This window comes from Gymnodraco acuticeps, unplaced genomic scaffold (assembly GCF_902827175.1).
Source record: "Gymnodraco acuticeps unplaced genomic scaffold, fGymAcu1.1, whole genome shotgun sequence".
In the NCBI taxonomy this organism is placed as follows: Eukaryota; Metazoa; Chordata; class Actinopteri; order Perciformes; family Bathydraconidae; genus Gymnodraco; species Gymnodraco acuticeps.
The window spans coordinates 461,209-478,579 of NW_022989742.1; the positions used below are offsets into that span (position 1 = coordinate 461,209).

General features: G+C 40.9%; 1 protein-coding gene across 4 annotated transcripts in view; it reads right to left on the minus strand.

Annotated features, from left to right (window-relative positions):
• Positions 1-8,850: 8,850 nt before the first annotated feature.
• Positions 8,851-17,371, minus strand: part of fermt2 (fermitin family member 2) — a 44,695-nt gene continuing 36,174 nt past the window's right edge. For 2 of the 4 annotated variants that reach the window (XM_034217722.1, XM_034216318.1), the window contains 7 exons: positions 16,723-16,847; positions 16,502-16,608; positions 16,194-16,412; positions 13,646-13,666; positions 12,203-12,327; positions 11,941-12,082; positions 8,851-11,175 (listed from right to left, as the gene is read on the minus strand). In XM_034217722.1, coding sequence (XP_034073613.1) covers positions 11,002-11,175; positions 11,941-12,082; positions 12,203-12,327; positions 13,646-13,666; positions 16,194-16,412; positions 16,502-16,608; positions 16,723-16,847 — 913 coding nt within the window. In that variant the 3' untranslated portion in view covers positions 8,851-11,001. The remainder of the gene's footprint in view (positions 11,176-11,940; positions 12,083-12,202; positions 12,328-13,645; positions 13,667-16,193; positions 16,413-16,501; positions 16,609-16,722; positions 16,848-17,371) is intronic. The other 2 variants (XM_034218429.1, XM_034217001.1) reach the window with 1 other exon arrangement.

The following is a 17,371-nucleotide window of genomic DNA, read 5'->3' on the forward strand; positions in this document are numbered from 1 at the left end:
ACATATGTGTAACTAAATGAAACAGGAATTGAAACAAAACACGGTATAAACTGAGGAGTGACTCCCGTGAGGTTCATGTATTTTCTTCACTCCGCTGGGGTAGGCTACTGCTCTCATGTCAAGAAGCATCAGATCAGTGCATGCACTGCATCGTCCAATCAGTGAGCGATACACAGTAAGGGGGGCGGGGCGAGTGTCTGAGAATTTCATCGAAGGATGGTCTGGTGGTTCCTCGATTATAGCTCCTCTATTATCGCTCCTCCGGCAAAAATAAGGCCATTGGGACGCTACTCAAGATGGCGCAGACAAATCAACTTCCGGTGAGACCGAGATGGAGGAGCGAGGAAATGAAAAATAAGAGAAGTGAAACGCAGCCTCAGTCTTGCTGCTGCACTAATCAGACACTGAATTCATGTGGTTTGTTGTTTACTCTTCACAGTGTGCGGCATCAGAAACTGGTTACAGAGCTGCATGAGCACTCACTAGAGAGAAAAACATGTCGAACTCATGCATTCATTACTTCAAAAAGTGTGAGCTTGCATGCAGAGTGTGTGAGTTGTTGCATGCTTTCACTGAATGTGTATGTTTTAAACAGAGACATACAGGAGGACATGTTTCACTTCTTTCATCTCAGTTGTTTACGTGCTTCTTGGTAACTTTGTGGAACTGGCCACATTCAGGGAGTTGGACTGTGTGTGTATGTGAGGAGGGGCGTCTGAATCAGTATGTGTATACAGTAAGTGAGTGTCCTGCATGAGCACATTTCATAACATCAAATCAGGTCAAGTGCACAATCAGCTTTGCTAATCTTTAGGTGTGAAATAAGAAAAATATTAGATCTTGCTTTTGGTATTGATTTGACTTTCTTGTGCCTGCCGCTAATCAATCACATTAGATGCGAAAGAACCCAATTTATGTATGAAATCTGAATTCAATGTTGCTTTTAAAACATTTGTATGCGTTGTTGTTTAGTCTTTCTGCTTTCATAAATAACTCTGTGTTGAGCAGAACCACTTTCATGGCAGTCTTCACTTCTAGAGGCATATCTGTCTTTGTTTTACAGAGAGTCATTCCAGGGCAATGGTTGTCAAGAGGGTTCTTCTGATTTGTCTAGAACATCTGTCAGATTAGAGGACTGATCCATTTGGCCCGACAGGCATGGAACAGTCAGACCTGGCACTTATTTATAATTATCCAAACACTTATTCTTACAACTGCTCACAGTGATGTCATTTTTGACACCGTGTTTGCCTTTTTAAGCGCAAACTTTGCCAAAGACAGCCACTTTAATTAGATGTCATCATCTGAATGCCCTGACTAGCCGCAAGTAATGACTTTCATGCTCAGATCAATCATAGCTGCTTTGTCGCTTTATAAAACATTAAAGATAATGAGTCCCTGTTCTGAATTCTGCATTACTAATAATAAGCTGGCTGTCCAATCAATGACATATTTAGTTTTAATATAAGAAAAATCCATTTCTAATTAAATTCCGACTGTGGATTCAGGAGAGAAAAAAAGGTCTTATAATAATTCACATCACAGAATTGGTCACACAGGATTTCACTTTCTTAATACCAGAACAGATCCAATGTGATTCGCAATTATTTCAGATTGGCTTTACAATATGAAAAGCAGTGTATACGCATTTAAAATCACATACAAATTGTTGATTGTTTTGCTAATTCTCAACACAAAGGGAGTACAATGTGAAATGCAAAACACCGTGACTCAATTCAACTGTGAGATTTGTTTCTGTCAGAGTCTGTTTTCCCTTGCCTGCAATCGTGCATCGTGCCAACACTGGAGAAACATTTAATCTCACTTTTCCCGGAGGCAGCAGCTTAACTCAGGAGTGAAAACAGGATTTCCAGAAGGAAAATGCATCCTGAACCAAAGTGTATACTCCCGTGTGTGCTGAAGCTAGATTTCTGATCAAGTCACTGGGCAAGAGACTCTGCAATGGAGCCACGCACCATTAAACACCACAAACACATCCATCTCCATCATGGCAGGCAGACAATTGAATGATAGATGTGTGGAGAGTGAGTGGTGCTCTTCAAAACTCCAAGTCACCTCTTACATTAGAACAATTTCGGCACCTGGAAGCCTTATTGGAGTCTCCTTAACTACACAATATTGAAGAAGTCTTTCAGTATAATCCCTTATGTCTCTTATACACCCCGTATCTTGGAAATTATTTTATTGAGACAGGTTTTTGTAGTTTATGGTTTCATTCAGTCTGTCACATCCACAAGTGTGTCTGAGTCGTCTCTCCTCTGTCTGTGCCACATCCTAATCAGTTAAAAGCAGCTAATTTAGCCGATCAATAAACAAAGCCCGCTGGGTAACACGGAGAGCCAAGGATCCAATTTCATTTTGCAAGTTCAATTTAGTCTTTATGGTTGGCAGTTGCTCCTTGGAGACGCTGTCATGGCCGTGACACCACTGTGAGATAATGATGGAGATACACAGCGCACTGACTGACCTCTTTCATATTATATCCTAGCATAAAGGTAATAAAAAGGGGATGAAATTGGTGTGAGGTCCGAGAAGATAATGAGTGAGAGCGAGTGAGGGTCAATTTTAATACTATCGATTCACGGGGATTGATTTCAAAACACCTGAATGATCTCATGATGTTGCTTTGAGGCCAAGTTCATTAAATGCCTGCCTGTATTAAAGAAAAAAATGACCTTCGTTTTCCATTTGTGCCTCTCTATTGACCTCCTATACTTTGGCTTGTTCTTTCCAATGCAGGTGTCCTATTGATTCTTGCACTGTTATGATTTTGACCAAATTGCTCCTAGGAAACCTTTGTTTCTTCCTTGTCAGCAGAGGAACACTCCCATCATGCCCCAGGCAAAGACAGGTTCTCCATTAGCATTAAAAAGGGAGAAAAAGGGGAATCCGACACTTGTCTGTTGGTCCCAAACGTAATCCCTAACAACAGCCCCTTGCATTAAAACAAGATTTAGCCCAAACAAAACAGGTTTCAGTGAGTGAGGCGATGCAAATTAGCCAATTGTGTGCAACAGTGCAGCCAAAAGTGTATTACTTTAGAAAAAAGACTCCTACAGCAAATTGCCCGGGAACACATTAACCTTGGAATGTTTCCTCAGCTGGAATACACAAGATCTGTAGCTTTAGTTGTAATTTGTTGCCCACAAATTATGTATACTTGTGTGATGTATGTATGACCATAAACTTCTTGCGTGCTTCAGAAAGTGATGATGCAAGCGCCTTGGCTCACAACAGCCTCATCTCATCTCTATAAACACCATGTGACATGACCTCATGCGCTGAGAGGACACCCTCCGGATCCACTCTGAGACTCTAATGGCATGCTTATAATTTCTACAACTGCCTGCATGATGTCCTGGACTTCAAAGCAAGACTAACAAGGTGGATGACCTGAGGCCAACAGATGAGATACAGCGGTGTCAAATGTTGTTTGTGGAAAAGGCTGTTACCATGTATTCATTAAGGAAGAACAGAACATTGATAATCTGTTTTTTTAGCAATAAATCAGACAACTTCTAGTGTATGACTTCACAAAAATCACCAATATATAAACACTTCTTTCCATAAAAACTCCCTAAAATAGAACACCCCAAGGTATCTGGATGTCGTGTTCAATCTGTTAACAGCAAGAATCCAATCTGAATCCGACAGTCTTCCCCTTATTCATGGTGACAATAAGCATGAAATTAATACCTTTGATTTGATGTTTTAACCTTTGAACCACAAACAGCTCTGACTACAACATGTGTTTTTCTAGAGCACATGTGTCAAACTCAAGGCCCGGGGGCCAAATCAGGCCCTTGGTGGATTTAATTTCGTCCCGCTGGATAAATTCTAATTACTATTAGATCTGGCCCACCGGTATATTGCACGCACACCTTCACTCAACCCTAAGGGTTTCCTCAGCTCAGAGCCTGACCCCAAACATTGACGAACTTGTACCCAAGATGAGATGCCAAGTGTCTGGCTTGAACTGGCATCACAGAGCAGCAAACTGAGTTTCAATGGATGTTTCCTTCTGCAACAACAGGGCATGTTTGGGTTTTTCTTTGAGGGGAATAGTTTTTTTGAAGCTGTTGTTGGCCTGTAGAAAAATGTAGTCATAAGAAATGACTCTGTAGATAGAGCCATAAGAAATGAATGCAACTGATTATTTAATGTTTAATGTTGTTTTTATAGGCAATAATTTAAGCTTTGTTAGTTCCAGGTTTAATATGTGCAATAAGTTCATTTCAATACGCTTTGCAATAAACATTGAACCAGTCCGGCCCTCGACTAGTACCCATTTTATAATTTTGGCCCACTGTGTATTTGAGTTTGACACCCCTGTTCTAGAGCCTTTAAACTGAGTTTAGCAGAGTGTAATTGATGACATCAAGATAAAAGTCTTGGCACTTCAGTGTTTAGCTCAGACCGGGCCTTTTCCATGGAAACGTATGTAGACTGAAGCGTTCCAGTTAATGGGAATAACATGTGAGTTCTTTTTAGGGGGGATTTCATGTTTTAATATGTGAATCCAAAAGCATATAAACCAATAAAGGCCACTTCTGTGTTGTTTTGCATAGTATACATTTATGAAAAGGAGAAATGAAACATATGAATTATACATTGTTTGCATCCCTTCTTCTTTTTAAGGAGAAGTACTTTTCATTATGCTGAGCAAAGAGGGAAAATAGTGTTGCTGTGCGGTGTGGGTTTATAAAATGGTTTGGCTTGCATACATCGCAGAAGGGAATGCAGCACACACAGTGGAAACACATCAGACTGCTTAGTGATTAAAGATTAAGCCATATTTTGTTGATTTACATCCCAAATATTCAAGGCTCTCAATTATGCAAAGTTAATGTATGGCTTTGATTAAAAAATATATGAGAATATATTATGAACATGTTTTTCAAGACTACACGTTCAGAGCCATGCTAACTGCTCTGTGAGGCTTTATATAAGCCCAGTGTTGGGCCTTGAGCTAAATGCCAACATGTTAACAATGAAATGCTATTGTGATCTTAGTTTGGGAGGGGTACTAAATGTCAACATCCAATCCTGTTTTCACAAAAAATCGAATGGTGCCGTAGGAGGTAAGGTCAGGGGTTTACCAACATTATGAGGATTTATCATCGGGGGCACATGTACGTAAAATGAGATATTTCACTGGATACATGAAAACTCAGTCCTGATGCTGATGGCACTAGATGAAAACTCAAAGTCCACTAGGATGTATCCTCTTGGGACAATGAATGTCTGTAAAAAAACTCAAAACAGTGGTCGGGACATGTCGATCTGTTTATTGCGCTGGATTAAAAGTCAGGGGAAAGGAAAAGTCAGTATCATTTATCTTCTTGTGACAAAGAATAACCATTCATGGCGTGGCCTGCGAAACTCCTCACTTTCTATCATCTTGGCAGAAAGTAGTTTAACCTCCAGCCACCATCATGACAATTACTTCTTGACAGCTGTCCTCAGCATTTAGAAAAAGAGATAACACAATGGATCTAGACAAGGTCAACACACAGGCCTGAAGAGAACAAAGAGTTTCCTTCAAGAATATTTCAAGGCATACCTGAAAACAGCTTATCAACACCTGTGCTGTCATGGCTGACATTCTCTGTAGCGCCTACCGCAGGCGATGGGAGTGAATGTCAGAACCACTCTCCTTTAAAGAAATGCCATTAAGAATGACTTTTACCAGCTGTGAACTTCAGGAATGAGGAAAGCAGAGCAGTCCTCCCTTGAAACTGAACTTTGCTGGCTCAAGCAGGAAGCTGCCGTGTTGAATGGCAACAGGTGCAACTCCTCACATTTCCATTGCTCTACTTCTTTTAAGTTTACACTTCCTTTATATCAATTGTTTGCTTGAAGCACAATCTATAAATGTCATCCTCAAGTCATCCAACTCATCCTCCCAAGGGTTCGGAGGAATTCCACGTCACTAAGTGGAGCTTTTAGACGTCATTACTTCCCATACTCACATCGAACACAATAGCCCAGATCCCTCTTGGATATGAGCTATATGGGGAACATCAGAGGCCGCATTAGAATAGTTATATAAGGGTATGCTTCCATGTTTGAAACCCATCTACATGATCCTGTGAGTGCTTCAGAAGCTTTTGTGGAAGTTAGTGCATTTAAAACTGTAAGATAAGCGTTGGATTGTGACGATAATGTACCAGAACAGGATGTCCTAGCAGGATTTGATTCATTGTTCCCACTGCATGCTGCACACCTCATCTGATCACACAATTGACTTGAGGGTGGATTCAGGCTCATGGGCTGTTGAAATGCAGCGTCAGACTAATGCTACGATACTTCAGGGTTGATTGCTATAGAGATCTACTGTAAAGCTGAATTATTAGATAGAGATTTCCGATTTAAAGAATATATCATCAAAGCTGGAGGGTCTGAAGGTTTTTATCGCACCAACCAGAGACGAGATGATTGTATTGCACTACATTATATTTCGATTGCAATGAAAAACTGTTTGATTATGCCTTATAGTTGCTTTGTTTCTTCTTTCTAACCTCATCAAGCAATTGTCCCACCTTTAAAGGTCACCTATTGTGCAAAATCCACTTTTTCATGTCTTGTATACATAAACACGTGTCCCCTCTGTGTAAAGAGATTCGGAACGTTTCAGGAATAAAAGATTCACTCACTTTTTGTCCTGATCCATTTATATAAAAACCTGTCTGAAAATAAGATGATCAGATTTTGGCCACTTTATGTCATCACGATTTTTTTGGCTTGTGTAACCATTAGCCAATCACCAACCAAGGTACCCCCCCACACCACCACCACCACCTTATCACCTGAATCTCTTCCTAGGCTAGGCTAGGCAAGGCAAGGCAAGGCAAGGCAAGGCTATTTATATAGCACTTTTCAACACAAGGCAATTCAAAGTGCTTTACAAAAAATGAAAGACATTAGGAAAATGGCATTTAAAATCAGTCATTAAAAAGAAAAGCTAATAAAATAAACATTAAAAGAAAAAAATACATGGATAAAAGTTACAGTGCAGTCTAAGATATGAATAGTTCAATTAAACATTAAAAGAAAAAGTACATGGATAAAAGTTACAGTGCAGTCTAAGATATGAATAGTTCAATTAAAAGCAGAGACAAAAAGAAAAGTCTTCAGCCTGGATTTAAAAGTAGTCAGAGTTGCAGCTGACCTGCAGGTTTCTGGGAGTTGGTTCCAGATATTTGGAGCATAATAACTGAACGCTGCTTCTCCATATTTAGTTCTGACTCTGGGGACAGAAAGCTGACCAGTCCCTGAAGACCTGAGAGATCTGGATGGTTCATCATTTAGCAGGAGGTCAGAAATGTATTTTGGGCCTAAACCATGCTAAACCTAGAGCACCATTGTGTTCTTTTTAACCAAATAGCTCTCAGACGGGCGTGGGGAGTGGCTCCTTCTTTTCATCTAAAGTAACAGACCTCTCTCCAGCACTTTTGAAACAGGGCTGAAACAGAGGGGTTTATGGGATGCTACAATGCATGATCTGTTTGGTATTTCGAGCCAAACACTTCAGAGACATGTTTTTTTTATATATATATCTGAGACCTATAATATATTGATAAAAAAACATTATAATAGGGGACCTTTAAACTGTCACCTTATGGTCTGTGCTCACTATCATCATCTTCCCATTGCCTCCCTCCTGGTGCATACTGTGGACATCAGGTGGTGTGAGCAGCTCCAAAGCTGTCATCATAGCCACCAACACCTCCGTCCCCCAGCTGCTCGGCAGGTGACAGATGGACGTGTCTCCAAAGAAAACAGACTTTCTGCAGGCGTTCTCTCATCTAATCTCCTCCTCAGTCTGCCACTCGGTTTTCTGCTGGGATGCTGGGTAAACTTGTCAGATTTGGGAATGGAAACATCTTTGAAAAGTTTGTGATGCACTGAGCAGGCGACTGCGGTGGAGAGTTAGGGAGGACAGGTGGTTGGGCACTGCCCTCTAGTGGGGAAGCAGAACCAGTGCACATTCCAACACTTCATTTATTTTCCTTTGGTAAGGTCTTTTAATTTGTGTAAACATTACAAACCTATCAGCCTGCTGGTTAATAGTTGTTCGTCATTACTGTATGTTATGAATCTCTAACCATTCTTGATGTTAGCCTACATTGCTACCATATGCAGACTTAATGTAAGGCTGAATAATCATACAAGGTAAATCTGTAGCATAAGTGTTCATTTGTTTGTAAATGTGTTAGCTTCTTGTTTAGTATCAGATTCAGTGCAGTTACTACACTTCTGAGAGTTTTACTGCGGTAGATCTGATGACGCATTTCAAAATCTCAGAAGAGCACTAAGGACCCTTAGGAGATATGAGCACTTTTTCCACAGGCTTCTCATTTCCTCCACACTGAAGAGGCCTTCGAGACCAAGGTGTTGAGTCACATTACACTTCCTCCTAATAAACCATGAGCTTGAAGAGAACCTTATAAAGGAAGAGGCTGGCCATTAGGGATTTCCTACAGTTAACAAAACCCATGAAAAGACCAAATCCAACAATAAAGTGATCCCACAAATTACTTTAAACTGTGTCCCAAAAAAACCCAGCGTTGCTCTGGTTGTCCCTTTATGGACACCCACACTCACCCACTGCCATAACTCACTAGCACACCAAATATGTATCGAGGCAAAAATACACCACAACAAATGTAACAGTAACATTTGCCCCAAACCCCAGTGCCTATTCCTTTAAAGAAATTACCAAGCCTAAAAAACCCGCCTTTTTCAGGATTTACTGGGAATGCGTTTGGGTGTCACAACACTGACACATTGTTCTTTGTAAGGGTAAATGAAAAGTAGAAACACTAATTAAATAAAAATTACTTTATTTTTTAAAATAAATGCATTTTTTACAGTCAGAAAACAGAGCAGCAGGACATGCACCGCTGCTGCCGACACTGGAGGCAAACTAAAACAACATCAGAGAAAATAAAAACAGACTAGGCTTGCTTTTCTCTTACCTCTGTTCACTTATGCTGATTTGTCTCAAACTCCAGGGTCTCCTTCATATGGACATTATTAAATGGCACACTTCAGTTGTGACGAAAACAGACGAATAAGTGAAGTGTTTTAAAAAGGCGCTGAGAAAACTTAATTTGCACGATATAAGTATCACGGTTAGTCTAAAGAATGAGCTAAAAACACAACCCAGGGCTGCAAATGGACAGAAACGAAAAGCAGAAAATCAATAAAAATGAAGCAGAAATGCAAGAAATGAAGAGCACATTGAAAAGGCATACGTATTTGTTTAAAAAAAAATTATAATATGTACTTGACAAATATTTTAATCAAACCTGGAGTTTGAGACTAGTGTTATCTTCATATATATTCATATTTATCTTCATCTGGATACTCAGTAAGGACACAACGTAAGTAGGCACAATTCTGAATACTACACATGTTGACGGGCGGCTTTCCCCCTCATCTCTGAAAGGAAAGACTTCCAAACCCCCCACAGCAGAAACAAACTGTACAATTCTATAAAATGTTTGTGTTTTTACATTAGTTACAAAAAAATAATACTTCATTTACCGATCCTTCATACTGAGGACAGAAGAAAAGAAAGCGTTGCATATTCACTCTTCAAACTCTGTGACCTGTTGCTGGTGTGTAATGATAATAATACTATATGGTGTGAGAGACAAAATGGCAATAAGGTAAAAGGTGGTAAAGGGAGTTATGATTCCTCCTGTTATGTAGTGCACGTGATGAGATGCCAGGGGTTTAGAAATCTGGATACAATTCAAAACAGGATGTTGAGATGTGGCAAAATGTAGACGCCATATTGTTTTTTTTCATGCCAGGTCATAAGAAAACTCCTTAATTTAAAAAAAGGGGTCTGCCTTAAATGATAATTAATATCTTCAGGTCATGTAGCTTCATGTTGAGCCTTCCAATATTTTTTAAAACATGAGCAAGAGACACATTTGAAATACACAACCTTTAGTAATCTACCTTAGCTCAACATACCGACTAACACATTTGTTTAAAAGCTTGTTTTCAGAAAACTTTTAGATTTACTGAACACTAAAGTGAATTTTAGGACATTTACATCTCTTTAAAGATTTCTAAACCCACAGGACCCTCATCCCAGTGCGCTGTACTGTAGTGTGTCTCCAGACATGCTCACTATTAGCAGTTTATTAAATACAAAACAAACCTCTCAATGTCACACCTGTCAGCTAATACAACAAGAATTCATTACAGAGACTCGACCCTCTGGGCGAGTTCAAAAACAAACACAAGGACATCAAAAGCAAAAAGAAATTCAACAACAGCTTATTCATGAACAGGACTGTATACTGTAGAAGTGCTTAAATGTGACTTAAAGAGATTAACCCTTCGTAGAGTGATAGGATGGACATGTAGTGCCTTTTGTTCGGACTTAGAAGAAGTCCGTCTTTTAGGATAAATAATTCGATATAACTGTAGCTATCTGTGGCACTAGGATTACAAATGTTTTAATGACAGTCTGATGTCAGCTTCTTTAGCTCAGTTATTAGGAGAAAAGGCAGGGAGAGAAAAAGTGAAGAGAAAAAAACATCTTTGGGATTCAATGTGGCGTTTGATTGGCTTTAAAGGGTTGTCATGGACGTAATGTTGATGGCCGTCAGTCCAGGAGGAGAGGAGAACACTTCCTGCTTCAGGTGTGTGTAAGGCTACCGCTCAACCACTGGAGGTTACCTTCAAACGTTTATAATCTGGCCTGCGTTCACCAGAGAGTTAGTGTTGTAACAAAGCCCTGGTCAGCGTTTATGCAAAGAAACACTATAACAATAAAATCAGCCGTGGCAATGTTGGCGCTGTTCTGGACTCTCCAGCACAGCTCCAAACATTCAAACAGACTGAGAAATAGTTAGAATTAAAATAAACCCCATACACTGTGGTTCCCCCCCAGCCACTCCCCTCCTGGCCCCTGACCTACAATGGTTGGCCCCTGGCCTGGTGGTTGGGGGCCGCTCAGACCCAGCCGCTGGTCAGCTTATAGAACATCTCCTCGTCTAGAGACTCGTTCTGGTCCTTGGCGCGTGTGGACAGGAAGATGTAGCCCCCGATGAACTCGTGCACCACCTTGCAGTCCACCTCGGCGCAGATGAAGGACAGACTGGGCTCGTCTGCAAACTCCACCGTCACCTGAGCACAGAGCAAACACATCAGTCAGGCTACAATGAAAACATGCAAAACTACTTCACCAACAGTCCAAAACCTTAAAAAAAGTAGTCCCTCCAGCAACCACTCAAGTTGCAGTTTACATGTATTTATCTCCAAATGTCATGATTTTCTCATTTTATCGAATTAAACATTTCTCTAAAATTGTCCTAATTGACATTTGAATTATTGAGTTGTGGCTAATGCAGCATTTTGTGAGCTTACAGTGACTTTGTCCACTTTTAGGTTTAATTAAAATATCTTATTTGCTTCACTAACAGTACAAAATGTTAAAATTCTGGACTACAACATAAAATAATGTCGCCAGGAACCACTCAAGATCCTATTAAACATTAGTCTAAAATTGTCCTAATTGACATTTGAATTATTGAGTTGTGGCTAATGCAGCGTTTTGTGAGCTCACAGTGACTTTGGCCACGAAAGTAGAATCAGAAATACTTTAAGACGTCGTTCACCCTTGGGTCCAAGTCCCATTGTTTGTTTTTTGTATTCCCTCCAGAGCTTCCTGAGAGTTGACCTTGATGCTAATGGTACAGACTGACAGAGCTGAAACATAATAGACCTAGGTTGGCGAGGAGACATGAATATGATGTACAGTAAATTAATGAACATATTGTCTCTTTCCCGTAAGAGAAAACATTTACTGCCAACACTGAGTGAGAACCGGCTGCAAATAACAGTGAAAATAACCCATTACAATAAACCGGTCATATTCAATGTGTTTCCTACCATCTTGATCTCCCAGTTGACGTTCCACTGCTTCATGTTGCTGAAGCGCCAGGTCTTAATAGCATCTCCAGTGCTAGCATCCATGCGGATCAGACGGTTATAAGTGATGCCGATCAGCTCCTCCCGCTTCCCCCCCTGGAACCTGCAGAGAAGAAGGAGAGATAACACGGTGAAATCAAAATGTGTAGATCAAATGACAATACGAGTCACTGTCAGCTAATAAAACAGAGAGGGGGGGACGGAGATTTAGGTGTCAGCTTACTTGGCAAGGAAATGAGTCATTCCAAACTCAGGAAGGGACTGCCACGCCTGGATGAAGCGCATCTTGGCCTCGATGAGACTCATCTGGGCTACGTTCTGGTGGGCTTCAAGGATCCGGGTGGAAATCTGACAAATACACAATCACACACACACACGTCACACACAAGACAGTTCAGCTAGCTCACCATTTTAGCAGCCAAATGCATCCCATCACTGCACTTAAACCACATCCTCTAACACCCAGTGTGTAAACAAGCTGTGGCTCATTCCATGAAGCCAGCAGCACACACAGTGTCAGCCAATCAGAAGAGGTCTGTCACAGTAAAATGGACTTCACACAGCTACAAGATGACAGACAAACAAAACAAGCCCCCCGAGGAGCCAGGCTGAGGTTAATGTGTGTGTGTGAGTGTGTGCATGCATGTGTGTATTCCCCTACTGTCCCTACATCAGTGTCAGGGCTGCACCTATCGATCGTTATCTAGATGAATCTATTAATTGTTTGGTCTATACATTTAAAATGAAATGTAAGAAAGAAGCTAAATGTCTCGATTGATTTTGCAAAGCCCAAGGCGATGTGTTGATGTCTTGTTTTGTCAGTCCAAACCCGAAGGTATTTATTTCATATGAAATCAAAAGGACAGCCTTTTCATTCAGCTAATCTATTAGTGCAGTAATTGGTGCAGCCCTAAATCAATCAAAGTGAACCTCCCTCCTGTTACAGTCATCTGCTAATTACCATGATGCTGTTGAGCTTCATTAGACAAATGCAAAGTTGGAAGAACAAACTATAGATTGCCTGAATGTCAGGAATTATTGATGAGGTGAATCTTTTTGTTTGTGTTCAGAAGCAACTTTCATTTAGCAGTCCCACTTCAACTGCATCAAATAGAATAAATGCAAAATAAATGAATTCAGCAAGTTTCTGGTTTCCATATTTTACAGATGGAGCGAAATGCATAACCCACAACACAGTAAAGCTTCCCTTAATATAGAAATGACCTGTTTTGATAAACGGTGGATATTAGCTATACAACACTGGTGTTAAATGGGCTAAAACATGCAAAAGCACCTGTGCGGTCCGTTTATTTGACTGAATCGTGTTTATGTTTTTTCAACATCACTCACTGGTAATTTAAAGAAAGATGGAAACAATTCAGATGCATGGATGCAGATTGATACAAAATATATTATATCAATACAATTATGTGTTATTTCCTTGTTTTATGGCACCCTGAAAACATTAGAGGTTACGACAAAACAAATAATCTAAGGGTTATAACTATTCTACTGTAAGTACCAGCCACTAAGACATGTTAGACAGCTGCACTACTTTTGGTTAGGTGAGGAGACACGGACACAAAAGTGTTTAGCTTCTACAAAACATGCACATACAGGTATCTACAGCTCAAAAGGCACCCAGTGGACACACAGCTCAACTTACCAAGTCCCTGATAGAGCCTGGCTGGAGATGGGAGGAGGGGGTGGGAGAAGGCAAAGAGGAACGAAGGAGAAGCATACAAGGAGAGAGAAAAGAAAGAAAAAAAATAAGACAAAGAGAACAAGCAAGTAAGATCAATGTCAGGGAGGAAAGATCCAAAAACAATAAAGTCGGAGGCTGTAATTGTAATAAAAGCAATAAAGTAAAGAGGTGGGCTGTGGAGGTCATGCAGAATTCAGCCACAAGATGGAGAGAGAACAGCAGCAGTTGATTTTTTTATTTTAAAGGAGAAAAAAGGAGAGAACACAACATGTGTGTTTCGACATCAGGGAAGTAGCCGTTGAAACAGTACATTTCATAATGGCTGTTTTTTTTTTTAGAAACATATTTTCAGAATAGTTTAATAAAACAATACCACATCTTCCCTGTAACTCCCTTTTAATCCACAGGATGGCCATATGCACCAAGCAGGAACATTAGAATCACCAAAATGTAAAACTACCACATCTCCATACTCCAGGAGTTTATTCTTGTGTCTTTAATCCTCTGTTTATTTGTGTAATTGTATAGATATGTACTCTAAAGATTCCTAAGTGTATCCGCTGGGAGCTTCAGCACGGAAGTCTCCGGGGTTCAGTCTCGCAACAGGAAGTCAAGTTTATAGCAGCTGACTGAGAGCAAACTGGGCTTTTCCCAGACAGTTTTCCCGCGCAGCATTCCCAGGCACGGCTCATTTCCTGATGCCCCACGCCCACTACAGTAGTACCTGTGTGTGTGTGTGTGTGTGTGTGTGTGTGTGTGTGTGTGTGTGTGTGTGTGTGTGTGTGTGTGTGTGTGTGTGTGTGTGTGTGTGTGTGTGTGCACAGGTACATACACACACTGTAAATGTAACACTGCTCTTTCATGTTGTGTGCCTGGGGATACCCCATATCAGACTGGGATTAAGGGTGAGACTGGAGCCGGAGCAGAAAGACCCCCGGCCCCCCGATGGACACACACCCTGCTGCTCTCCGTCTGAGCGAGCCTCAAATCCAGCCATGGAGATATTTTGAAACAAAAAACAGACATGATCTGCCTATGTTCTAAAAAATGTCTGTAAAAGAACATTTAAAGAAAATGGGTCAGTGAAATTCTAACAGCTCATGATTTAGAAAAGATTAAAAAAAAGAAGATATTATGTGAACTACACCTCCCATGAGGTTTTCATAGCAAGCCTGTGGTTCATGGCAGCAGCAGTTCTTACATGCAAATACCTATTCTTTTATCTTGATTTCATTAATGAGCTGCTATAGGATCACTGTCTTTTAGAGTAGAATACGGTAAGGAAACATTAGTATTATGAGTTGTCCAGATAAAATACAACTTATCAAAGTGAGGTTTATTAAAAACCCAAAGACTAATGTAACAGAAGCTCAGTAAGAAGTTAACAAGGACCAAAACACACCAAAATAATCTACGGCTTGGCTGGTCTGAATGATTCGATGTGCATCATCATGACCTGGTTTCATGGCCACTTGAACATGGATTGGTCTCTCATTTGTAACGGATGTTGAATTCATTTTATGTTATTGAACAAAATATACAAGGGATTTCCTGACTACTATAAAAGAGAGAACATTTGAAATATGAGAAAGAGAAGTGAAACTTTATTTGATACTTGTGTAACTTTGAGTTCATCTTTATTTGTAGCAGTTATGTTCTAGGAAGTGGACTTCAGATTAACCTGAAACAGCACTCCCATGGGAATGGTTTAAACATGAGCTCAGTAGAATGGTGTCATACTCATGTTTCCTGGATAACAGAAGTATACAATAAATGAAGCACAAGTGTGCATCTGTCCCTCTACCTCTCTCCTTAGACACCCAGGTTATTCCAGACCATTTCTGAGTCATCACTTACCGTATCAACCCCCCACTTTTCTGCTACAATTTAAACAAATCCAGACTGAGTGACTAAGCAATAGGAAGCATCTCCCACCCCTCACCCTCCTCACCAATCCCCATTAACACAGCCATGGCAGCCGTGTACTCAGCTGGTCCCATGTACACACACCAGCCTGTTGCTTACATGCAAATCTGCTGGGCACATTGTAACATTTCCCTAACGCTTAGAAGATAGTCCAATCCTTATTAGTGTGTACATTCCACACCTGGTTATAAGATGTTTGCCGATAATAACGTTTAGAAGCGACCGTGTTTTATAGCCCGATTAATTAAGCAGTGCAGCAGCTGAGATCTCGAGACTTTTGTCCACAAGAGCAGAGAAATTCTCCATTACAGTCGGACATGAGGATCTTTACTGTAACACACGTCGAGTGGTTTGGACGTCTGCTGTCCTGGTTTCCCCTCGGACAGAGGGGGGAAGAGGAGGAGAGTTTAGGAGGGGGAGTAAAGGGAGGATACATTCCAGTGCGAGACGAGTAAACAAGTAAACAACCTCGCGAATAACACACATTAGAACAGATAGTAGACTTCCGTATGTCTGTCTCTTTGTAACTACCTTCATCACTTCAGAGGTTGTGAGTTTAAGCTCCACAGACTGCTTGGCTTACCTGCTTGTTCTTGTACTTCTTGAGATAGCGCGGGGACACCAGGCATTCTGGGTTGATATCTGTGGTGATTGGCTCGATTAACTGAGGGTCAGGGTTCATGTGTTGCATCTTGAGGAAGGACAGAATGTTCTGGACCTCCAGGTTGTAAGAGCTGTCGGCCATGGTCTTTCCTTTGGAGGCCAAGCGACATGCAGCCATCCAGTGGGCGTACTGTTTCTCCTGGAGAAGAGAGTCACAAGCTGATGATTAAAAACGGTGTTGAAGAAGACAGGAAATGATCAGATATTGTGAGTTCAAGTTAGTCTTACCATGTCGCACCGAAGCCAGATCTCATTCATGCCATCCGCCACAGGGATGAGCAGCTTGATGTTGAATTTCTGACCCGAGATGTTAACATCTGGAGTTACCTCACAACCTAAGCATTGAGCGGAGCGGAAGAAGAGTTCAAAGGTCACACCCATTCATTAGACAGAAAAATAAAGCATTGCATTCTTGCATAGGCATGACATGACATCTTTCGTGTGTCTACCTCGGAGATTCATTTGGAGAGCAGGTGTCCCATGTGACTCCTCTTTACTCTTGTAACAGGAAATGGTGATATCCTTGAACGTGCACCAGTACTGCTTATAGCCCTTCAGTGTCAGTTTCTTGGGCCTGGAAAATAAAAAACACCCATTTTCTTTATTATTATTATTATTATTATTCAAGAAACAGGGTGGGGGAGGAGAGGACACAATGAGTACAAAAAAGAGAGGAGGAAAAAAGGTAAAGTCAGCAGGGAGAATAGGAAAGGAGCCAGCATTGGACATGAGCATTAATGGCAAACCATTAGAAGAAGAAATGCCTCTTGATATCCCCCCCCTGCCCCCAAACCCCACCCTTTATAGTTTATACATTTTATGAGACAATCACCCCAGGGGCCACCTGCTTGTCAGCAAAGGCTCAAAGCCAAAAGAGAATATGGTTCAAAAGTATGCTTGGTCCAACTGCAGTCACTTTGAAAAGCTAAACTGAAAGCTCAGCTTGTAAATGTCCTTTGGCAAACAATGCAACCAATTACGCTGATTGGAAACAGCTTTCTCATTTATCCAGAAAATGTTATTTCCTGGTACTCTGAGACACTGCACCCACTCATAGACCATTTTCTTTTGTGACAGTGCAGGAGTTCTTATGGGATC